The sequence below is a fragment of the Theropithecus gelada genome, chromosome 11 (assembly GCF_003255815.1).
Source record: "Theropithecus gelada isolate Dixy chromosome 11, Tgel_1.0, whole genome shotgun sequence".
Taxonomy (NCBI): Eukaryota; Metazoa; Chordata; class Mammalia; order Primates; family Cercopithecidae; genus Theropithecus; species Theropithecus gelada.
Window position 1 is genome coordinate 17,997,523 of NC_037679.1, and position 25,404 is coordinate 18,022,926.

At 39.1% G+C, this 25,404-nt stretch overlaps 1 protein-coding gene across 1 annotated transcript in view; it reads right to left on the bottom strand.

Moving 5' to 3' along the window:
• Positions 1-480: 480 nt before the first annotated feature.
• The window catches only part of LRIG3 (leucine rich repeats and immunoglobulin like domains 3), a 46,665-nt gene continuing 21,741 nt past the window's right edge, over positions 481-25,404 (bottom strand). The window contains exons 4-19 of the mRNA XM_025403665.1: positions 19,173-19,304; positions 18,315-18,458; positions 17,145-17,288; positions 16,636-16,779; positions 16,099-16,242; positions 15,116-15,196; positions 14,141-14,212; positions 11,849-11,920; positions 11,199-11,362; positions 8,951-9,271; positions 7,210-7,491; positions 5,159-5,611; positions 4,202-4,360; positions 2,755-2,898; positions 2,382-2,657; positions 481-1,149 (exon numbers count right to left, since the gene is read on the bottom strand). Of these exons, the coding sequence (XP_025259450.1) occupies positions 905-1,149; positions 2,382-2,657; positions 2,755-2,898; positions 4,202-4,360; positions 5,159-5,611; positions 7,210-7,491; positions 8,951-9,271; positions 11,199-11,362; positions 11,849-11,920; positions 14,141-14,212; positions 15,116-15,196; positions 16,099-16,242; positions 16,636-16,779; positions 17,145-17,288; positions 18,315-18,458; positions 19,173-19,304 (2,977 nt within the window). The 3' untranslated portion in view covers positions 481-904. The remainder of the gene's footprint in view (positions 1,150-2,381; positions 2,658-2,754; positions 2,899-4,201; positions 4,361-5,158; positions 5,612-7,209; positions 7,492-8,950; positions 9,272-11,198; positions 11,363-11,848; positions 11,921-14,140; positions 14,213-15,115; positions 15,197-16,098; positions 16,243-16,635; positions 16,780-17,144; positions 17,289-18,314; positions 18,459-19,172; positions 19,305-25,404) is intronic.

Here is a 25,404-nt window from a genome sequence, read left to right on the forward strand (position 1 = left end):
GCGCATGAAAGTCCACCTCTGCAATAGCCATTTTAGCTACAGACATGTGCAATAAACCACTCGCTTGTTTGTAAGAAAAGGGACGGCAAAAGTGAAACTACTTGATAAGCATAAGGCATTGGACCATGTAAACCATTATTATAATTAAAGAATCATGAATTGAGTAGTGATTGATGGAATGGTAGTTGTACTATATTACACCAGATTATAACAACAAATCTTTTTTTGTTCATAGGTTTAGAAATAAATTAATGTACCTTAAATCTCTGTAGCTCCTTCTCATTTACAATTGTGCTTGCATATGCACAATCTGATTTCAATCTGTATTACAACAATCCTGGAAGGTAGAAAGAACGGTCATTTTTGTTCGTACTTTAACGGGCTAAATAAAATTCCCATCAGTTTGAGACGTCATAATGTGAACTAATTAAGCCTAAGTTGTGCTGAAAATAATAAAAATTGTTATTGTATAAATGGGGCTTGGCATCAAACTGACACATTTTATTAAATATAATGTGCAAAATATAATGAAGTAATTTCTATTTAAAAAAACGGTACAAGGCAGATATTATTTAAAATGCTTTAGTAACTCATTTTCAATAAAAAGAAATCTGGCATTATAAAAATACATAAAATAATCATGATTTATAGCATTAATTTATGTAAGATACTTTTTTGCATTAAAAAAAGTTATAAAATAGTTTAAAAAGGTATTCTTATATGAGCATCATTCCCAGTATAAAAATTTTCATAACTTTTTGTAATTTTGGTTCATCTGTATAAATAAAGCATTTTTATCCTTTTAAAATTCATAACTCCATTTAAAAAACATAAGATTCTCTCTCTTTTAAATAAAAGTTCACTTGAGGTAGTATGTTAAGCTTTTCCTTTGGTCTCATTCAGTCTATGTGTCCAAGTCATACGACTGAAAATTTGGAGTCCTGTAGTTCTCTAAAGTCTGTTTAAAGGTACAAATGTGATTGTCTTCCTGAAACTCTGTCCTTTCTTTCCCATCTTCCTCTGACCCAGAGTCCAAGTCTGGGGAAGAATGAGCTTTCAAATAAAAGGCTCTTGGCTGACAATCTGATGGCTGTCCAAAGCTTGAATAGGCATCTAGGTGAGGTCTCCTGAGAGCTTTTCCAAATGTACCTGAAAGAAAGAAACACCTTGAGCACAGGGGTCCCTTTGCTAGCATGTGAATCAATAAAACCCATTGCAAATGAAGAAACATCTTACCCCATGAATATGAGTAAGTGTTTTCTACAAGTCCACATTGTGGCACTCATACATGTACATCTGTGTTACAGACAGATCACTTCTAGAATGGAGCAAAAGACATTTGCCCTCCCTCATATTTACATTCACTGAACAAATGCATCTCTTATTTATCATTTCTTGTGACCTGCAGTGATGTTAATGGTCATGCAATAAAGCTCCCCAATATAAGTTTCCCCATATCCTAGCTGAGAGCCCACCAATTTCGGTGAAGGATGCGTTGGACAGTAACATCCAATTAACTGGAGCTAAATATACAAATTTTCTTTCAAAATAAACCTATGTCCTGCCCTTGCTTCATTAACTGTAGCAAAATATTACTCAATTGAATCAAATTCTTGCCTCAGTCATACAAAACATATTATTTTAATTTTTTCCAGAAAGGAATATAAATAATTACACCGTGATAAAACATAACATTTCATAGAAGTTGGGTAAAATATTTGAAAATTCTCCCTTTTTTTATTGTCAACATGGCAAGTTGTGGCTGATTTTCTCATCTCTCCGTTCAGTGAAAAGATGACCTCAGCTCTTCCATCCTATTATCCCCATGCATCAGACGAAAAAATTCACAAGCTAATCTCAGTGCCAGCCAGCATCTAACACCACCGACTTGGACCTTAAGGCTGGTTTTCTTTGCCAAAGGTAGTCCAGCTTGTCAGACTAACAGTTGTTGCTAGGTAGGATGCTGTTTTCCACCCTTCGACTGCGGGTTCACTTGGAAGCCACCAGACATACTAAACCACAATCATGCAGAGCACACAACTCCACCCCAAAGGCCGTGGGAGCCCAAAACCACTTTTTCCACATGGCTGACAAGCTGAGCTCCTAAGTCCTCCCCAAACCCTTGTCTTGGAGTAGATGCCACACACAGTGCTACCCAGAAAGCTCCTGAGGCTTAGTTACAGATTAAACACATCATCAAGTAAAATCCCACCTCTGACTTTGCTTTTAGAGGCATTTACATGACTTAGTCGGATGTCATGGCAGCCTCATTCAAGAAACCATTTTTTACCAGTTTGACATTCAAGGCTCTCATTGCTCTCTCACATACAACTTGGAGTACGGATCCTCAGACGAGGTACCTGATAACTTAATAAACTTACCCATGAAAGAATTACTCGAGGCAACTGACGCTGGCTCTGGATTTGTGCTAAAATCTAAAGAGGACTTGTTTGGACACAGATTTTTCATTCCGGGTCCTTCATTTTGAGAGTAACTAGTGTTAAGTAGCTTCCTCACATGTGAGGGCCATGCTATATCACTGAAGCTCCGTTCGCAGGATTCTTCTGAAGGATGAGAACATGGGTAGCACTCCTTTTTCCTTATGTACCTGGGCTCATAGTGGTCCATTAAAGCTGTTCTTGGATCAGGACTGCAACCTTTTTAATTTGGGGGTAATAACAGAAGGAGATTATGGTTAGCACATCTAGAAGTCTCTAAGAAACAGAACTGTACTCAGGCAAGAAAATTACCTACCTGTATGATACGTTTCAAAAGGATCTGAGCCATACAGATTTCCCTTCAAGTACACAGGGCCTGTAGATCCCAAAAAGGGACAAAGGAACGGGTCTGTGGCAGCTTCCACGTCAGCTTCACTGCTGTTGTCAATATGGCAGGTCCCTTTGAAACAAAAGTCTTAGTCACTGATCCAATTATTCAAGTGCCATTCAACATTCTCCCCAATTTTGGCATTTTCCATATTTATGGATGAAAGTTTGACTAGAACATCACATAGACCAAAAAAACTGCAAAAATTTACAGTGGGGTTTAAAAATTTTAAACCAGAATACTCACTTCTATGCTCAGATCCTCTAACTCTATGCTATCTGTGACTTGCCAAGCACTTTTAATTTATCTCATCTCTGATGAAACTGTGAAATTGAAAACAAATATACTTCTCTCCCAACTACAATGTCTAGCACAGAGCGTATAATAAATACTTATGGGAAAAGTTGGTCATATATTTTAGAATAACATCGATGGCTTCCACTTGCTGAGCCCTTAATATGTGCCTAGCACCACATAGTTTTCCATTTTCATGTCATTTGCACAAGTACCTCACCAGAAAGTACTCCACGTGCCCCACAGTACATGGAGTAAGTAGTAGGAGTCGGTCTTGTACAAAACCTGTGCTCTTGTATTATGCTGTCTCCATTATTATTCTCGAAACCATGCAGCATTGAAAGCAAGGGTCAGAATTAGACTTCTCAAAGAGGCTGGGCGCGGTGGCTCACGCCTGTAATCCCAGTACTTTGGGAGGCTGAGGTGGGCAGATCACCTGAGGTCAGGAGTTCCAGATTAGCCTGGCCAACATGGCAAAACCCCGTCTCTACTAAAAATACAAAACAAAAGAAAGCATCAGCCAGGCATGGTGGCACATGGCTATAGTCCCAGTTACTTGGGAAGCTGAGGCAGAAGGATCTCTTGAACCCAGGAGGTGGAGGCTGCAGTGAGCCGAGACCACGCCACTGCATCCCAACCTGGGTGACAGAGTGAGACTTCGTCTCAAAATAAATAAATAAAAATAAATAAACAAAAAATAGACTTCTCAAAAGAAAATAATGTAAACCATTTGACTGTTAAGCCCATTCATGTAACCAGTTAATATCATTTAAGGAAGGACAACGTTCAGGGCCAAAGAACATTTATAACATAAAGAATATACGAACATCCTTTACACGTAGAATAATTACATTTTTCTAAACCCACTAGTCTGTTTTTATTGTTAGAAACAAAAATTTATTTTGTTTCCTAGTATTTAAGAGAAGGGTATAGAACTATACAATTTCAACTTTGCTAGTGATCTTGGGCCAGGTCCTAAATGTCAGTGTTATCAATATCTTGTGAAAATGAATATTGTATCTGAGTCTTCCACCATATGACTTCAAAACAATTACAGCCCACGTTCATTTTAAACACTTACCACTACTGTCATGTTGTGGTAAGAAAAATCCAGCACCTGAAGATGTGACAAACTGGTGGTGGCTTCCACTTTCTGAAGACACGTACCCATCCTGCCTGTCAGCTAACGTTCCCTGAGATGACAAATAACTAGGAATATCTGCTGGCAAGTTGGTCTCATCTGTAATAAAACAGCAGCATTTTATTAACCAAGAATGATCGTAATTGTCCCATAGGTATCCCAGGGGAATGGCATAGATTTAATTTTGGCTTCTGTGTACATCAAATTAGGGGGGATCTACTGTGGCAAAACCATCTCGATTGTACAGTATTCTGGAATGGTAAATTAGGACTTTGTTGCTCCGGGAAGTATAAGCTGACTTTCCATTTTATCACCCGTTGGATGCACCTCCCAAATTTCAAAACAACAAATGTTTAAAAAGATTTTTTAAAAGGCTGAAGGCTTAAGAATTTTCATGGGACAGTATCTAAGCTTTCAAATTAAGCTTGATTACTGCCATATTCTCTGCTTAATATTATCAATCAATATCTGACTTTGCACATACTAATCAAGTCACAGCCCCTCTTCCACTAATAAAATCCAACCTAAGTACATGCACACACACATACACAAGACACACAACTACTGCAGAAAGTAAACTTCATCATTAAAGGACTGTTTCTGGTTCTCCATCACTACCTTATGAAGGAGTTAGAAATATTTTAGTTAGTGACTTGGATTTTATCTCATAGTCACAGGATATTCTGATGTCATTTTAACAAAGAGTATTAATCTTTAAACATCAGCTTTATTTGGGGCTGGAGTGTTATTTTTAGCGAACCATATTTCTGCAGCTTGAAAAAAATGAGTTACCCTTCTGAGATGAACTCAGACTGCAAGACACACGTTCTAGAAGTATTTGCAGAACCACAAATACACATGACTCCCGTGACCTGTGCCAAGCTTCTGTTTACACACCTGTGTTGGTAATGCTGCAATCTTCATTCCTCCGCCTTGTGTGGTATATGATGACCACCCACACGAGCGACGTGCCCACCACACAGCAAACCACGGCTATGATCACGACACCCACAGTGGCCCATCCGTCATCATCTAACGATGGGGCAGTCATCTGAGGGGAGTCGCAGGTCGGAGTGGGGATCACACTGAGGCGCACGTTTCCTCTCTCAGTGCCAAGGGTATTAGACATCTCACATGTGTATTTCCCAGCATCACTGACATCTGAGTCCACGATAATCAGAAGCTGATTGCCTGCTGCAAAAAAGTGCCTCTCGGTTACCACCAAAGGGCTATCATCTTTGGTCCAGTTCAATCTGGGGGGAGGGCTTCCTCCAGCAATGCACTGTAGGACAGCCGTTTCTCCCTTGGTTACCGTTCGGTCCAACAGAGGCCGCAAAAATGATGGCGTTTCTGAAATAACAAGTTACGCTTTTAATTTCCCAAATAAAATTTAGTTTCCATATCATAAAATGTAGCATTTAAACTTATTCAAATTGCAACCTAAAATTTTATTCTCCCACAACTTACTGGACAGGCTTTTTTTAAGAGCCTAAACATCTACAACATTCAGTATTTCACTATTCTGCTATCATTAACTCATAACACCGGTTAAGCATAATATCTACTATTTTTAAAATCTCAACTTCCCTCACTTTTGTAAAAGTCGGGAAGCTGGTGGTGGTGGGGAGAGTGGGCAACAAAACCTTTTTTAAAAACAGAAAGTATAAAAATAATTTCAAGCACAAGGGTACGTTGATAAATAAAAAAATCAGAACGCTTAAGTTTTTTAAGTGAAACTTTTTAGGGCCGGATGCCCAGGCCTATATTAAAACTCTGGGCCGGGCGCGGTGGCTCAAGCCTGTAATCCCAGCACTTTGGGAGGCCGAGACGGGCGGATCACGAGGTCAGGAGATCGAGACCATCCTGGCCGACACGGTGAAACCCCGTCTCTACTAAAAAATACAGAAAACTAGCCGGGCGAGGTGGCGGGCGCCTGTAGTCCCAGCTACTCGGGAGGCTGAGGCAGGAGAATGGCGGGAACCCGGGAGGCGGAGCTTGCAGTGAGCTGAGATCCGGCCACTGTACTCCAGCCTGGGCGACAGAGCGAGACTCCGTCTCAAAAAAAAAAAAAAAAAAAAAAAAAAAAAAAAAAAAAAAAATCTCTGACAATAATTTACTTTTATTATTTAGTATCTTAATAGGTTACTTTAATTAGCTCTTTCAGAGACACATGAATAATAATTGTGTTTACATTTTTAAAAAGCATTTGTTTAGGTAAAAGATGAAAAAAATTTCCAGAGAGGTATGGTAGGCTGAGCGAAGAGAGTGAGGCCTTCCCAATTTGTTCCTACATTTTTAAAATATGTTCTTTATGGTGTTAAGACTACCAACATAGGCCGGGCGCGGTGGCTCACGCCTGTAATTCCAGCACTTTGGGAGGCCGAGGCGGGCGGATCACGAGGTCAGAAGATTGAGACCATCCTGACTAACACAGTGAAACCCTGCCTCTACTAAAAACGCAAAAAAAAATTAGCCGGGCCTGGTGGCGGGCGCCTGTAGTCCCAGCTACTTGCGAGGCTGAGGCAGGAGAATGGCGTGAACCCGGGAGGTGGAGCTTGCAGTGAGCCGAGATTGCGCCACCGCACTCCAGCCTGGGCGACAGAGCGAGACTCCGTCTCAAAAAAACAAGGTACCAATATAGATAGCACAGTGGGAAAATTATAGGAGGGTGATCTCCCCTAAAAGGGAAAGCATCACAAATTTTGCTTGGCCCCTCTCTTCAGGATGGAGGGGACAGGGATTCATCTCAGTGGCCAGACTTGAGGCTGTCATGCAATCCCTAACTTCAAAGTGTTCAAGAGGCCATTTGCATTAATACTTCCTAGGGAAAGGCAATGCCCCATAGATCTTCATCTCTTATCCTCACAACTTCTGGTAGTTAGAGACCTTGGATGAGCCAGTATCTTCAAGACTGATTTATACTACAGAATCTTAACAAACTCACCCACCTAGGACAGTCAGAGTTGCATTTGCAGAAATACTTCCTGCACTGTTCTGAGCTGTGCAGCTGTATACCCCAATGTCCTCTATCTTCACATCCACGATAAAGAACACGTCATCCTCGGGCATCACATGCATGCGTCTCTCCCGTGCAGCTGGGAAGTCTGTGCCCCCATCCTTCTGCCAGGCTATCTGGGGGGCTGGGTGCCCCACAGCAGCACACTCCAAGCGTGCCATGGCTCCAGCTCGGATGGTGAGGTCCATGGGGGTCTTGGTGAATGAGGGAAGCACTGAAATCAGAGAAACAACACAGGCATTAGCCCAATGGAGTCTTAGAGATTCACTTGCATTCCTTTTTATTTATTATTTTTGTTTGTTTGATACTTACAGATTGTCCCTGACATAGATTGGGCAGGGGTTAATTCCAATTTCAAGTCAAGGAAACTAAAGTTGAGATGGAAAGATTAAAAGCCCGCTCAAGGTTACAGACACAGAAACAAGGAAGTCAGGATAAAACACAGGTTATCTGATTCTCAGAATGAAGGTCTTCCTGCTATTTTCTGCCGCTTTTTAGTTTCCTCAGTAATGAACTGTGAGATCTTGGGCGTATCAATTAATCTCTTTGTACCCTGACCATTCACTTCATCTATTTTTTTTTAAGTCCCTCCTGGTAGCTCTAACATTCTGTGACTTTTGATACATGTTTTATTCTACAATTTAAACTCTGAACTGTTCTATGTGCCAGGTCACAGCCATTATTTGCTGAGTGAATGCATTAATGAATCATATTCAAAATCTTCTACCATGGCAGATACAGACAGTTAAATGATAAAGTGGCAAGCATCCTACTGTAAAACTGTACACCTACCACACAAAGCAAACAAGAATAGACTTCCATTAACAGTGGCTAACAGTGCATTTACTGAGCACTACACCTTGTAGCCATTTTGCTACATCCTTTACACACATTATTTCACTGAATGAGCATAATGCCTCCAGGGGGCAGGTCCTATTATCCCTAATTAAAAGATGTGGAACTGGAGGCAGAGACGTAATCTGCTGAAAATCACGCAGGAGTGGCAGGATTCACATACAGATCTCTGAATTAAAGGCACTGTGCGTCCAGCATGACGCTTTGCAGCCTTCCAGATCAGTATACTGCACTGTAAACTCTCAAAGAACAAAACATGGCCAGGCACGGTGGCTCATGCCTGTAATCCCAGCCAGCACTTTGGGAGGCCGAGGTGGGCAGATCACGAGGTCAGGAATTCGAGACCAGCCTGACCAACATAGTGAAATCCTGTCTCTACTAAACATACAAAAAATTAGCCAGGCATGGTGGCGCACACCGGTAATCCCAGCTATTCAGGAGGCTGAGGCAGGAGAATTCCTTGAATCTGGGAGGTGGAGGTTGCAGTAAGCTGAGATTGCAACACTGCACTCCAGCCTGGGCGACAGTGCAAGACTCCGACTCAAAAAAAAAAGAAAAAGAAAACAAAAGAGCAAAACATGTCTGGTTCATCTCTGTGTTACTCACCACACTGAGTACGGTGTCATCTTCAACATAATTGCAGGTTTAGATACAAATAACCAAGAATCTTAATTTTGTGGAATGAAAGGTAGGGAAAGGAAGAGTCAGGTGGGGAACTGTGAGAAGAAAAGACAGGGTTAAGATTAAGAGAGAAAAATAGGTGCTTTCTATTTCTAAAAGGTATCTTTAAATGCTAAAGGAAAAGTCAGATCACATACTATTTACTGTAAGCTTGGCTTTGACAGAGTAGGATGAACCAAAGTGATTGGAGATGACACACTGATATTTCCCCTCACTGGCAAATTCCACCTCGCGCAGCCGAAGGATGGTGGTATACTCCATCACCTCGCCGCCCTGGGCCCGGAGGTGTGCATAATTTTCCATTTCGGCGTCATGCAGTAGTTCATTGTCTTTTTTCCAAGCAAAAGTCATTGGGGAATCACTGCTGCTGGCAGCTGAGCAGATGAAACTCAAATTGGAACCTTTTATTGCCGACTGTGTTTCTGGCTGCACCGTGATCTGGGGTTTGGGAAAATCATCTGTTCAAAATGGAGAGGAGGAGACAAAACAATGTTAAGGCTCAAGAGTCCAAATACTACTCAAATCTGAACACCAAGAAATGCAAAAACAGCGGCCTGGGTTTTACCCTTTGTGTATGTTTTCCAGATGGACTAGCAGTACCCGTGTTGAAATGAGTTTATAAAGTAACTCATTCATCTCGAATACAGATGGAGATCTATTTATCAATCAGTATTACCTGAGAAAAGACTGTTATTTTGGGGCTATCAGAAAACCCACAGTTTATTCCTGACCCCTTATGCTTTGTATAAGTACAAGAAGAAAGCAGTTTAAAAACTTCCAGGCTCATGGATCATTTCTGAATGCTACTACTATCACGAAACTGCAATTGTTCCCATGTTCTCCCCAGATAAGGTGCAGCAAAATTAAGAAATCAAACATCAATCATGATTACTCAACAAAGACAGCCATTAACACTCCATTTACCAAAACAGAACCACTATTAAAAAGCAGTACTTTAAGTAGATCCAAAAAAAAAAAAAAGCTGACAGCAAAAGAAAAAGCATCTCTAAAACAAACTGTAAGACACTGGCTTCGGCCTGGAGCTTTGAGTGGCCAATCACGCTGCTGTGCTACCCTGTCAAAGCTACATTATAATTAGAGCTAAGCAACTCTTTCATTCTAAACAGTTATTTTTAGTGCTCTGTTACTTTTTGGAAAAGTTACCTTTTTGAACTTCAGTTTCTCAGTGATGATGATGTAAACTCAGAAGGAAACATCTGAGATCTACCAAAGTGTACTATTTGGGTGCTACTACTATTTGAAAAAACTTTTTATGTGTGTTGAGTGGGTTATGGGGGATGCTTTGATAACTCCAATGCTGCTATTTTTCAATGTCTGCATACTGTAATCGAGGTGGTTTCTTTTCTGTATTATTCTGAAATTCTCATCTAATAAATCGATGTTCAGATTCACAAGGAAGTGAAAAAAACGATGGACACTATATATGTGTTTCAAAGTAATAGGGGGATCAGATCTTGGGACGAAAAAAACTATGAAATAAGGACCATGGGAAAGGAGCAGTTCAGGCCCTTACAGATGAATGCCAAAAGCTTATTCAGTTCCAAAAGCTACATCAGAGGTTTTATTTCCAGAAACTACTGGCACTGCTTAATGCTGCAACCTAAAAATATATATCGTGGACAAAGCAGTTTTAAGTAAATTTTTAAATGCCAATGCAAAAGAAGGTTCTTAATATTTTAACACTCATGCTTAAATATAAGCAAATTCTGATTTATTGTTTTATAAAACATATTCACTTTTACAGAGGTCTCCATGGCAGCTAATAGTAAATAGCAGCATCATATAATAGATAGAAAATTGCACCAGAGACGAATACTTTTCTTTTAAATCCAGATCTGCTACTATCCAGCTATGTAAAGTTTAGGTAACTAGATTTCTAATGCTGAGATTCTCGGATGCTAAAACAACACATTTCCTATTACTTGTAAATGTTACCTACCAATATTTTTTTAGCACCCCATAAATCATTAATAATTATCTCTTTCATGTAAGCCTCCCAACAAGCCTCAGAGTTGGGAAGAGAAGAAAAGAGAGTCCCCATTTCATGGAGGCAGAGACTAACATTTAGGGAATTTAAGTTAAGTAGAAGGGCTGGGATTATCCTTCCATTCTCTCAAGATCCAATTTCATTCTTTTTCCACCACACCATCCTGATGTCAAAACAAAGATGAAGCAATTTTAGAAAACTCTCTTTCCCATCTGTGAAATTAAAATAATCAGCAAACTATAGACCCATTTTCCTCTATCTCAGCAGAAATAAAAGCTTTATAAAGAGATCATAAATCTATTCGAAACCATTATTTGGATAAATGGGAGGGGAAAAAAGAATAATAAATAAAAGGCAAGGGCAATACTTATACTCACCACACACAAAGCCATCTGGGCTAACAGCAAAAATGCTTCTTCCTTTTAGTAGCTGAGGATGGGCACAACTGGCATTTACAAAGCTCTGAAAGTTGTTTTCCGCCACCCACTGTGGGAGCCATTTTAGTTGGCAATCACACAAAAGACTTGATGTATTTAAATGCCTGAGGAGAGTAATTATATTCAATTTGTTCTGTATGAAATGCAGATTTCTACAAGTAAACTAAACCCAAGTAAATATTAACAAAGCAATGAATTTGGAAACTGAATACACACATCCCATGAAATAAGCATTCTACGGTCCATTTTAAAATACAAGAAATGTATCTAGCATGATTTTCTGTTGTTCTTACTGTCCCATGGAGACAGAAGTGTTGATTTATCAAAAGTTCCTTACAACTGAAAAATTAATACTATATTGAGTGACTGTACTATATTTGGTCCCACAAAGTTGCAAATTTAAAATAGAAAGAAAAACTCATTTCAACAAAAAGAACAAATAAATTCCTTTTTTGTTGTCTGGTATAAAAATTAAATAATGTTAAGAATGTGCCAGGCACTTTTTATAGATACATAAGCTAGGGTGACACACCATATGACAGTTTTCCCCTCTATACTTTCAGACTCCTAGAAGGAAAAGAAAAGCTTACAATTGTTGCAGTTTCTTCATTTGTGAAAATGCATTGCCTTGTAAAGACATGATTGCGTTGTCACTCAGGTCTCTGAAAAATCACCAAATCAAATGCATCAGAACAAACTACCAGCATTTCGTGCTTTTGGACAAAGTTTGGGCCCACACTGCCCACCCCATTTGCCAAACAAATACTCCCTCTATGTGTTGAAATACATGACTGGGGCAACCCCAGAAGAATCCACTGCAAAGCTTGTGCTGAAGAACCAGGGCATTTTGTATCACAGATAGGTTGTGTTTTAGCGAAAAAGATTCACTTTATGTCATCACTTACAGATTATTTGACTCATTGGGGCCCAAGCTGTTCTATTATTTTATTCTGTTACTCTTTATTCAAATTAGTAACTATTAGAAACTTCTAAATATACAAACAAAATTTCTCATAATTATGCTTTTATAAAACACCGTTTGCACAGTATTTTTGAAGACAGGCACTCAGTTCAGTGATTTACATGTGTTACTGCATTTATTCCTATAACAACCCAAAATATGACGGTATTACTATTTAGCTCAGCACAAAAGGGGAAGGTAAGGGTTGAAACAATTATTTTCAATTCCAAAACCTGTGCTTTTAACCATTAACCTAATTCTGTCACTCACAGCTCACTAACATAAACGCAGTAAGACGTTCAGACAAGATACACTTGTTAAAGCAAATACTTCAGGCAGGAAATTCACAAAATGAACATATATTCTGGGTTAATTCTCTTTTTACAGAGACTTATAAGCAGTCTGCATTGAAGTATTCACCAGAATGATTACCACTCTGTTTTTCTTTACAGGGGTCAGAGTATACAAAGGGCATACTGAGTAAGACAAGGGGAAGAGAAGACAAAGAAAGAAGGGACCAGACATGGCTAGACGAAGAGGCTGGGGCAATCAAGGGAGATTTAAGAAAACTGAAGCAGAGATTAATACTCCACTGATCCACTAATTCCACTTTCCCAGAAATGGAATGGGCCAAATGACAAACCCTTTTGGCTGGTTTTCTTTTCAAAATAATCGGTTTCAATAAATACTGTAATGTTGGTCTGCCCTTCCAAAACTCAGCTTTGCAGAATCATTCTACTATAATTTGAACTGCCGCGTTCACTGTCAGGGTGGCTCACGATCCAAGTCTCCCTCAGAAGAACCGGCGCAGTCAGAAGGTGACAACAAAGTGGTTTATAGATAACAGCTAAATCTTCACTCTCAATACATAGCACACATGGGAGAACCCAATATGTATTTTAAATTGTAACTTCTTTGGTCCTGGTTAATAGATATTAAAACTTCCAGCTACAAGCATTCCTTAACAGTCATACATTACTTTGTACTTTTACTGTACAAGAGTAAAACATACAACCATGGTTATAAGCAGCTGGTTGGTTTCCTTAGTTAAAACATGCAAAATATTGATTCCTATCATTGTTAGCTAGCTTTCCTCTCTTAGTGGCTGAAAATTCCTGAGCCCCTAAATGACATTTCAGAAATGTGTGCCAGGAGTTACGAGTTACTGGGAGTAGCAGCAGAGATTGTACAGGCAAGAGCTAGTGTGATGCAGGGGCACTGTGAAAGTAGGGGCAGCTCTGGGTTGAGTCCTGCTTCTGACAGTTACTAACTGATGGGTCAAGAAGAAACAAAAGAAAACAAACAAACGAAAAAAGAGAACAATGGTAAGGGGATTGCATGTTTCATAATTAAACAACAATCAGAGACCAACAAACAATTCTCAAAGTAGTGCTAAAACTCTTCTATGTCACCCTTAAGGACTGTGGAACATTGTCTCTGTTCTTTAAAAGCCAAGTCATCTCTTTAACTGTCCAATGGAATCAATAAACTCTTAGAACCTCTGCTTAACAATAAAGATAATAATAGCTATTGAATTGCATTCTGATTAAAAATTAAATGAGACAACATATGTGAATATGTGGTACCATACCTGACATATAGTGAACGAACTACATCTAGTAGGTTTTTTAAAAAAATAAATAATCACTGTTTGAGAAAAACAATTAAAAACCCATTAAGGAGATACAGCTTTTGTCCTTAAATACAAAGGAAAGCATATACCTGTACACTTCTATATAGGTAGGTAGGTAAGTAGGTAGACAGAGAAAGAGATAGAAAAATAGGGAGATGTTTAAATATATTTTATGGAACTGGAAGGATGCCAACAAAATCACATTCCAGTTTGTTTTATCTTTCATGACACATAAGTAAAAACCATCTTAGAGATTCTCTTTAGGGTAACTGAATTCTAGCTACTCACAGATGCTCCAATGCATCCAAACCAGTGAAGGCTTTTTTAGTAATAGATCGGATCCGATTTCCTTGGAGTATCCTGGGGAAAAAAATTACATTGGAACACTTAAATTAAAAAGCCATTTTGGGGGTGGAACTCTCATAAACAGAACTGCTTTTTAAATTATGTGTGAGCAATTCCATTTTCTTCAATTAAACAATATATCCTGTAAAAATGTGCCCACGCCATCTAGTTCACTAACGTAGTTCAACATGGTTTTCAAAGCATTCAACAAAGAGCCCAACAAAAATAGGTATTCAGTAAGTTACTCTGCTGATTAAGTTAAATTGTTTTTCAGAGTCCTTTTAGGAAGAGGCAGAGACTTTATTTCAAGTAAACTGTCTCAGAACACTAACAAAGCAGATAATAGTGAATGTTTTCTCCTTCCCCTCCTTCTCTGTGGATACCCTCCATCCACAGGAGTTTAGGACTCTAGGGAAGTGAATTTGAATACTGCTGGCTTAAAACATGCAATATGACCATCTGCAAGACCGTTTTATGGCTAATTATAAGACGTTTTCATCCCGTTTTGCTTGTAACCTACCACAGCATTATCAGTCGCTACTAGATTACTTCATTAAAAAAATTCCTGCGAGGACAGTACAAGATTGAGAATTTCAAAATGTGGAAGTGCATGCACTAACTTTTACGCAATGATAATTCCAAAAGTCTAAGCCCTCAACATAGATGAAAATGATTATGAGGATATTAAAGTAAATTACACACACTAGAGTGTTGAATAAAACACTTTCACCTAAGGAAGAAAAAGTTAATAGTATATATCGCGTGCAACAGCAGGCATTTGGGGAGAGGATAAAGGGTAGTAACCAGATTAAGCACCGATTTCATCTCTTCATGATGTCAACTTGTATAGCTGACTTCAGTGAAGACAAAATTTTTAAATCGAAGAGCGAGCTAAATTATGAGGCAATTCATACTCACAGCCGCCTCAGTTTGTCAAGCCCAGAGAAAGCACCATTCATGTCTTCAATAGTCCAGGAAATTTCATTGTTCTTCAGATCCCTAATTTTAAAAGAAGCATTCCCTTTAGAGTGATAAGCTCAGAAAGCCTAATATCACCACCCAGGTGGCTTATGATTTGTAAAAAATTTCTCCTAATTTCCCACATTATCTCCACCTCTTTCAAAACAATAGAAAACTCTTTTTCTCCAACTTACTTCTTATACCCTGCCTGACTCCCTCAACCACATTTTAAGTTTTCCCCTAAAATCAGAAAAAGTTGACACTGGCCCTATTAATTCCTCTATCAAAATGACTACATTCTGAAAGATCTGAACAGTCTGAAAAATACATTAAACTTTAAAACCACTGTTCCAACCACACATGCAGAAGTTCGCCAAAGTATACAGCCTGTCTTTCAATTATGTAATGCTTCACATCATGAACAGAGTAAAAGTTTCTGACAGAGCAAAAATCAAAAGCCCATTGCACAACCTTAAATTACCATTTGAGAAATTTTTCAAAGGTCAATTAATTCAACTCCCTTTTCTTTCTCTTAGGACGGAGATCAGGTTGAGGATATAACCGGCATGATAAACAGTATCTTCCTTCACTGCCCTTTGTAGACCTTTGTGCTCTAAGTAATTTTTAATCTGCATTTTATAAAGAAAACTTAGTGGACTTAAAATTGTTTCCCTCTTAAGCAGTTACCAATTTCCTGGAGATCCTGAGAAGGTTAACTGTAATCACCAAAACAAACTGATTACTGTCCTTTTTAATCCCTTTACGAAACACATATGGATGAAATGGATCCATTTTAATCAAACTGATCTGGGAAAGATTAAGACACTACTTCTGAGGCTGTACGCATTTCCTTGACAACAAAAGAAATCTGCTAGGAGAAACGTGGGCACATTTAGGAACCAATTAGGTTCGTGTACTGACAGCAAAATGTGTTAACTTACAAAGTCTTTAAACTGGAAAGCCCCCGGAAGGCACCATCAGCAATGTGGCTGACTCTGTTGTTGCCAATGTGCAGTGTATTTAGTAAGCTGAGGCCAAGGAAGCTTGAATCATCTAACCTTGATAAGTGATTGAAAGTTAGGTCCCTGTAAAGAAAAAAGAGAAAAACAAACAATAGCTTTTATTTTTCAGTTCAATGCAATGATTCCTTTTCCAAAAGACAGGTAGCGTATCAGCTACACTAATCCTTATTTTTAAATTCTGCCTTAATAATACCCAAGTAAATATTTCTAATCTCAGGAATTAAAACAGTACATTCTCTTTGCTTGAAAATAACCATCATTGCTTTTGCCAATGTGCCATAGAACTGCAACAGAATTGGCTTCAACTTACCACAACAAAAATAAGACTAGGTTGCATGTGAAAAAAGCTGTCACCTTGGAAACTTTGTTATGAAAATTTCACAGATCAGTGGTAAGAAGCTCATGCCCTGGCATGATCCCTGCTCTCAAACCTGAGGAGAATAAAAGGCAACTCACAGCTCACTGAGCTTCTGGCAGAACTCCCAGGCATCAGGGCTGATCCTGTTGATGGCATTTTGGCTGAGATGAAGCTCCTGCAGCATCAGCAAGCCGTAGAGCCAGCCTTTGGTAATCTCTGTTAGGTTGTTATGGTCCAGGTGCCTACATTTACAATAAGAATCAAAAGCAGGATCAAAACTTCATTATCTAGTCTCTTCAAAGGGGACATATGATTACAACCTATTACATATTCCTACTGTTATTAGATGTTTAAGCTTTTGTTATATGAAGACGTCAGCAAAAAAAAAAAAAAAAAAATACATATTCTTATAATTTAGGTGGTTATAAATTTAGGTACTTATAAATTATCGATCACATTACCTGAATCAAAACTGAATACTACATTATAAATAAGATTGTGGATAATGAGATTTTTAACATAGGATTTCACATAAGACCTACTGACTGTACACTGAGCATTCTATGATCATATTACCTGAGCAGGAACTGTGATAACCCACACTTACAAAATTTCCATGTTGCTCAGCCCCCAAAAAGCTCCATCCATAAGTTTTGTTACTCCATTTCTTTGCATTTTCAGAGACTTCAGAGCACCAAGCCCTTGGAATGTCAGTCCATCTATGTTTTTAATCTTGTTTCGGTTCAATTCGCTGCATTGAGTATTATAAGAGTTAGCTTATATGACAATTAAATTCTGGAGGTAGTAATAAAATGTGTCATTACTACAATATAGTTAAACCAGTCAGTGTTCAATTACATAGAGTGTTTTCAGTTTCTAAACATTTTTATTGCAAAGAATTTCAATTTGTTAAGCAGGGAGTGAATTTCCTACTGAAATGGGTCATGTGTTTTTGGAATAATAAAATACTGAAACTAGACTGCATTTCAATGTCTAAAGTCTTGTCCACTCAGGATAGACACAAACAAATTAAGATTTGTTTTTAAACAATCCAGAATGAGATTATTAAATGTTACACTAAAATATGAGGTCTATAAGGAGCTGGGCCTCAAATTTATCCTGTACGATCTGTTTACAAGTTGGTTACTATCTTTCACTATTCTTTTTAGGTTTAATGCTTTCTCTTTATGGCAGTAGTTTTCAGCCTTAGTTGCATACTGGACCCAAGCTGGGAGTTTTAACAATTTCTGAAGCCTGGATCTGACCCCCAGAGGTCTAGGGTGTGGCCTGGGCAGTGAGATTTTTAAAAGCTCCCCAAATGTTTGCAATGTGCAGCCAAAGTTGCACTATTGCAGGAGTCTGTTCATAGATCGCTCTACCATTATTAACGAGACAGATCTTTACAGCCACTTAAGCTATCAGAGACTCCTGGAGTTGCCGGTATTATTCTCATAAACCACAGCTGTTGAGAGACCGCGGATGTTTTCAGTGCCACAATGGCACTTTTGTGCCGGCGTTGGTCAATGATTACACTGTTCACTCTTTCAGTAACAATCTAACGTGTCTTGTCAAGCAGCAGCTGGCACAAGGTGAGGAGGTGACGAGGTGACATTTAAGACTCTTTCCAATTTGGAGATTCTATAGCTCCAATTCTCAAAGGAAAGGCAGCTACATTCTTGTTTCTAAACTCCTTTTTGCCACATTGTGGATTTTAAGGAATAGACACAAAGGGTTTGGGGGAGGTGAGAAACAGTATCTAAGAGAACATTTTACTTACAGGTGTTGTAGTTGGGGCAGTTTAAACATCTTGGGTGGGATAGCTGAGATTCGGTTCCTGTTCAGCTTTAACACAAGGAGTGTATTGGCCAAACTGTCAAAATACCCAGGTTCCATTGATGTGACTCGGTTGCTGTTGAGATACCTGTTGAAAGTTTAAAGATGAGCTTCTCCTTCTGATTTATTTGCAAGTTAAAGTGCAGGCCATCTCTGTATTAGAAGGATTCTCCAGGGGGGAGGGGGGAAGGATTGCACTGGGAGTTATACCTGATATAAATGACGAGTTGATGGGTGCTGACGAGTTGATGGGTGCAGCACACCAACATGGCACAAGTATACATATGTAACAAACCTGCACGTTATGCACATGTACCCTAGAACTTAAAGTATAATTAAAAAAAAAAAAAAAAAGAAGGAGTTTCCGGAGAACCTAACCATCAACGGAAACTTAAAAAAATTACTTTTTAGGTCCTCAAGGACAGATGCTAAGATTCACACATATTGCTGGGAAAACAGTGATTAAAATATGTGACGGATGCAACTTTTTTTTTATAAATATCCACTTTTTAGGACATTCATTTATTAATAATACATAGCAATGGTCTGATTTTGTTTTTTTTTAAAAATGAGCACTTTTCACACCATATAGGTTTTCTAATAAAAAATATGTAATTTTTTTATAACCTGAAAGTATTAAGAATAAACTGCAGATTGTGGTCGTTCAAGCTTACAGCAAATTTCAAGTCAATAAATTATACTTTTGATCCATCAGTAGTAAAGTAGACAAAGTTTGTTATATTTTTTCATTATAATATTTTCATTACAGGTGAAAGTTTTTGCTAAAGAAAACTTCACTTACAGATATTTGAGCTGTAGGGGTGGAAACGCAGTTTTGAGCTCTGAAATATTGTTGCTGCTAAGGTCCAAAGTTTCAAGGGACTGAAACTCTTTCAGATGTTCAGGTAGTATTTCAACAATCCTGTTTCCAGCCCTAGAATTAAAAGAAAGCACCGTTAACAAGGTTAATGGTGCAACAATCTGAAAGAAGACAAATATTTTCTATTCCTGACTGGTTCTTCAGAAATATGGAACTGACTAAACAGTACTTTTAAAAGTTAAACAGCAATACCATGGCCATTTTAAGTTACTCATTAAATTATAAATCATAATATTCGAATATGTGGAAAACATTCCTATATAAATCTGGGGTACTGTTTAGCAGCTATGGCTGTCTAAATGCTATGCACTTAAAGACAACGGTTGGATGTTTCTTTATTCTATTTTTCTTTTTAAAAAAATTTTTTATTTATTGTTATTTTTTAGAGACAGGGTCTCACTCTGTCACCCAGGCTACAGTGCAGTGGCACACTCATAGCTCACTGCAGCTCAAACTCCTGGGCTCAAGGAACACTCCCACCTCAGCTTCCAAGTAATTAGGGCTACAGTAAGTGCCACCTCACCTCGCTAATTTTTTGTACAGTGGGGGTCTCACTATGTTGTCTAGACTGGTTTCAACTACTGGCCTCAAGCAGTCCTCCAGCCTCAGCCTCCCAAAGTGCTAGGATTACAGGTGTGAGCCACCACACCTGGCTATTTTTCTTAACAGCTCTTCTCCCTTCTCCTTATTAAATGGTATACAAAATGCCTAACACCAAGGTGGCATACCAGGCACTGATGAGTTAATTCCCTGTTCCTTCTTCTTGATTCCTAATCTATTTCTAATTCTTCTGTTGAAAAGTGCCCATATTACAGGTGCTAATGAATTTAAAATACTTGTCAGATTGGGGATTTTTTAGAACCATTCTAGAGAGATCCCCTTTTCTTTAAGAAACAGCAAGTTTCAAGGCACTGCCATAGTCTTCAATATCAATGAATATGCTCCAGCCCTTTCAATAGTACAAAAGTATTACATAAGAGCACTCCAGTTTGAATAATCCCTTGGCATAATTAGATCAAAACATGTTTTACATTAAAAGTCTTAAACATCAGACCATGATGTCCAGTATGGCAGCCACGAGCCACATGAGGCTCTTTAAATTTAAATTAATTCAAATTAAATGCTAAAATTTAGCTCCTTAGTCATAGCAGCCACATTTCAAGTGCTCAATAGCCATACACTCCTGGTAGCTATCAAATGGTACGGCACACATACAGAATGCTTCTACCATTGTGTAAAGTTCTATTGGTGAGTGTTCTACTGAACAAATGGAAAGAAACAAACAGAAAAAAAAGAGGCCATTTCAAAGTTCTTAAAAAGTCATCAATCAATATAGTAACTCCCAAGGGAAAAATGCAGCATTAAATGACAATTTTGTTAAAACAGCAATCAAATGGATGTGCAAGCCATCTTGTTACATTAGATCAGGAAGTTTGGTCTTTTTTAGACCATCTTTAGGCAGGAGAAAATAACATTAAGGTAGAAAGGATATCTACAAATCATAGAAAGTTCTCCTCTTTACGACGCAAGGAACAATGAAACAATCTGAATGCTCTAAACAGAATTCTGTGTCTTATGTAAGTCACACACTGATGTTTGTACATGGTCTGCAGTTAATCTTCAACTAAAAAGAAAACTTGCAAAATATATCTTGTGTGTTTTTTGTACCCAAAACTGGATTTCTATAGTGTTCTGAGCTCTTCTGCATTATTTTAACTCATCGGTCTCTCACTATCACAGTAGGTTTCCAAGCGAGGTGTACCTCTTATATATTTTCACAAAATCTTGTGCTGCAAGCTGATGTTGAACTTACACCACTGGTCTTCTCTGCCATACTGAGATATTCTTAGAAGCAGAATTCTCTCTATGTACCACCCTTAGGATGTGTATAAAATCTAATAATATTGAGGATCGATTAAGTGCCAAGCCCTTTGCTAAACTCTTTTCATATATTATACCCTTTAATGATAATAACATTTCTCTGGTACAGACATAACAAAACATTTTAAAACTAGGGCTTTTCACCTAACAAGTTCAAGCATTCCCGAGTCAGCTCAAAGAATAAGCCCGATTGTTCCTGAAGCAATCCCTTAAGGCTTCTTTCATAGAATACAGAGTATGAAAGATACTCTGGCATTTAATTTCTTACACAGATATGTACCTCCCTTGAAAAGGCCCCTACTTCCCACCTTGCAAAAATGCTGAACTTCTGGTTTTAAACTGATCTGGGAATCTACCCTGGCTCACTGAGCCATCATCATGCCAACACTAAGAATGCCACAGAACAGAGGCCCTCCCAATCTGTGCTTGCCCACTTTGCAGGTGAGAGGGGGCCCCAGGGCTTGCATGTATTTACCATCTACTAGCGTCAGATGGCTGACTTTCTGTCAGGTGCCACCTTCTTCACAAGAGAATAAGGGGAGAAAACGGGCATACATTTTATATTTAAAGAACAAATTCAGAAAGCTTCTCGAAATATTGTTAAAACCCTTCTGCACAGTATTTTTAAGGACTGTGGGTGGATTGTCTTTTTCCAACTTTAAAATCCAAGTCATCAGAAAATCTAATGTCAGGTAACTAGCATAGACAATGTATATCTTAAGAGCTGAACTTTATGATGATAGTAAAGTTTTAAAAAAGAGATGATTCAGCAGTACTACGTACAAGTCACAAATGAATATCAAGCCCTTCAGATTCCCATAAAGTCTCACAGGCTTTTGTTTAGAGTCAAGTCAGCCATGACCTCTGATTTTGACCATTTCCCACATCTGGATTTGCCTGCGTATAAAGTCCTTGATCTAGCTGTGAGGTATAGGGTAATGCAAGTGAGACAATTAGTCAATTCCTAGGTCCCGGAGATGGATTCCATCCAGGAGACAAGCCACAAGGCCTTAGGGTCAGGGTGTGTGGGTTAAATAAAACCACACTGCTCTAGGGGACCAAAGTTTTCTCTTAAATGCATAATCCAAATGTTTGCATTAGCAGGATGTCCTCCTACAAACACTAGAGTCACTCTGAAGTGCCCGAGTGCCCCTCCCTTTATCCCCTCCCTCATCCCTAGCCCTATCTCCCTTCAAACTTTGCATCTGGTTTTGGTCCCCAGGCTGTCTCAGGCACGTCTAGCTACATTTGTATTTAACAACAACAAAAACAAAACACTCAGCAATGGATGTGTGCAATAAATAAAGCAAATCAGTTGGTGGTGGGGGCGGGGAGGCCCACAGGTGTCTATTACGTTGGTCAAATAAGGCTACAAGTTAGATAACAGACCATACAATCTTTGGTTTATATATTCGTTTGTTTATAAGGTAATTATGAACAAGGTATTAAAACTGCCAATTACTTGAGTGACGACTAAAATTTTCCTTGCAGTAAAAGTATGCTCCAGCCAAAGCCAGCAATTTCCTGAACTGCACACCTCTTAAATGGCAGTGTGAAAGTGCTCAGTTATAGATGGCGCGTGCACAGTGCTGTCTTTGTCAGCACTGCTTCCTAGCACAAAAATCCCTTACAACTGCCAGAATAATAGTCCTTGTATCACAAAAATTTAAATCTGTCCTAATGGAACTGAATTAAATCCAAATACCCGTTTCGTATTAGCTCTCACACTAACTAGCAAGTAACCACCTGATATATACCAAACCGATTTAAAACAAAACGAACAAACAAAAAACTTGTTTTGTATAATGAAGAGGGCTAAGAACGGGAGACAACTACCTTAAAAAACTAGATTAAAAAATCTGTTTTATCATCTAAAATCCTTAAAAAAAAAAAAATTTATGGAGTTGGTCAAAAATATCCAGTTCTAGACGACAAAGATTCAACTTAACCCCAGCTTTCATTTTTCTCCAAATAGGAATAAAGCCCAAACTTGATCAACACATTAAAAAGCACTGTAGTTAATTAATATTTTTGGCAGGAAACGTGCAACGCTTGAACAAAAACAGAACTCCGAATACCTTTTTCCATTACTGAATGTGGAAATACCATCTTTCCATTGTTCAAAAATCACAAAACAAACTGTAAATACTGGAAGGTATTTCAGTCTCGTACAAATCCATCTTAGAGACTAGGAATATTTTGGTCCTCTATGTTTGTTGATAGTACAGGGAGTTCCACGGTTAAATAATTTCTGAAGTGAAGTATAATTAGTCCCTTGTGGACACACAGACCTGGGGACTTGGGTTGGTCAGGAATGCCAGATGGTTCCCTCAGGCTTCTAAGAGGCCACTGGAAAAACAGGAGTCCCAGGTATTTTGGCCTCGGCTTCTTGGGTCCAACGATAATGGTTTCATTTTGTTGCCCATTTCACTTTTCAGCCGAGTTTGCCAAACACCTTTAAAATGCAGAGGCAAACATGGCTTGCCATTTTCATCTGATGATATTTAACTCTGAGAGTGCTGGAGTTCTACATGAGCAAGATGGACATGCCCCTTGACCTCACAGAGCTTAAAGTCTAGTGGGGAGAACAGCAGGCAACAGGGAGCTGCCCACAGTGTGGTAAGTCCAGCAACGGGAAAGGAAGAGTGGGCAGTGGAGGTACTGTGGACAGACTTCTATACAGTGGTAGGGAGAATATTGGAGGTCAGCAAAACTTCCCAAAGGAAGGGAAGAAACGGCCACACTGAGATCTGCGGGATGAGTTAGCTCAGCGAGGGACAGTAGAGGCTAGTGCTCCAAGCAGAGGCAAAGATTTGGGCAAGTGAGAGCAGAGCAAGGCTTCCCTTTGAGGAAATGAAGGAACACCTGATGGTTGAGTACAGAGTGCACAGGTGGAGACTGGAGAAAGAAGAGGCTCAAGAGTGAGGCCGCTGGGAGATGAGAGCCGTCAAGTTGGGCCCTGGAAACCACATCAGGCATTTGACCTTTATCTCAAGGTCAACTGTGGGGAGGGGGCCAGAGGATGTCAAATGGTGGGGTGACAATATCACATGTACATTTTAGAAAGGCTACTCTGATGGCTGTGGGTGGAAAGACTGGGATGAGGAGGGCACGACCAGGTGCAAGGGCACCAATTGGAGGCTCCTAACTCCATGCAGGACAGATGACAGAAGGATGACAGGTGACCTTGATGCCCACTTTGGGGCAAAGCACCACACTTCCTCTGGTTTCCAGGGCACACACTGTGCTTTTCTCCTTCCCTGACATACAGGATCAGTTCTTCCAGCTCTGCAGCCTCTGGCCACGGGGACCCAGTTCAGCTCTCCTGGAGTTCTCATTCACTATCCATTACCATTGCACTTGGTGCTTCTGATAAGGGAGGTTTTCTAAGACACAGAGTGCAGACTAGGGTCCCCTTGTGCTCAGGTGTGAGATGCTACTGCCCAGAACAGCTCAATACTGGCATTTTAATGCATCTGTAATCACTAAGAAAATGGATAAGTGCGTTATTCTCACATATAAGAACTATGCTAGTTTGTCTGGATACTCTTAACACCTGCCTTGAATCTAAATCTGGACTAAATTAACAACATCAAAATATAACTTATGAGGTTAGTGATATGGCCACTTAGTGTGATGATCGGTTCTCCTTCTTGATTCACTGTAATCTCCAGAAAGCATAACTGTCTCAAAAGAACCTTCACGCTCTCTTAAGTGGATATAAATGGTGTTAATTTAATTCCAGGGTCTGAAAGGAGAACCACAGAGTGGAATATTCTTTGTTAGTGAGGAACCAGAATATCAGGTTTTCTCACGCTGGAATTCCTAAACCAACCAAAGTGTAGCTTCCTGTTGAATAAGGGATATCTGTCAATAGTTTTAGCTGTCTCCTCCCTAGTACACGAGATAACAGGCAGCTTAAGACCTTGTAGCTGTGATGCGTAAGGACGTGCAATCTAGGCAATTTAGAGAAGGTATCTGCATGCAGCATTTTCCTTTTAGAGGATGTGTGCACTGAAATTTAATGTGAAGCCATTTTTTATGTTTGCAATACCGTCTTTTCTTAGAATGCATCACTCTAACCACAATCCTAAGTCCAATTCAGTGATTGCAACTAACGAATTGCTGAATCTATGGTCATCCCATACAAAGAACCATCAAGCAAGCAGATTAAATGTATTGACTGGTACAGTCAAGCCTGGCACCAAGGAAATACTAATTTCTATATATAACTTGCAAACAACCAGCTTAGCACCATTTATAAAGGAATTAC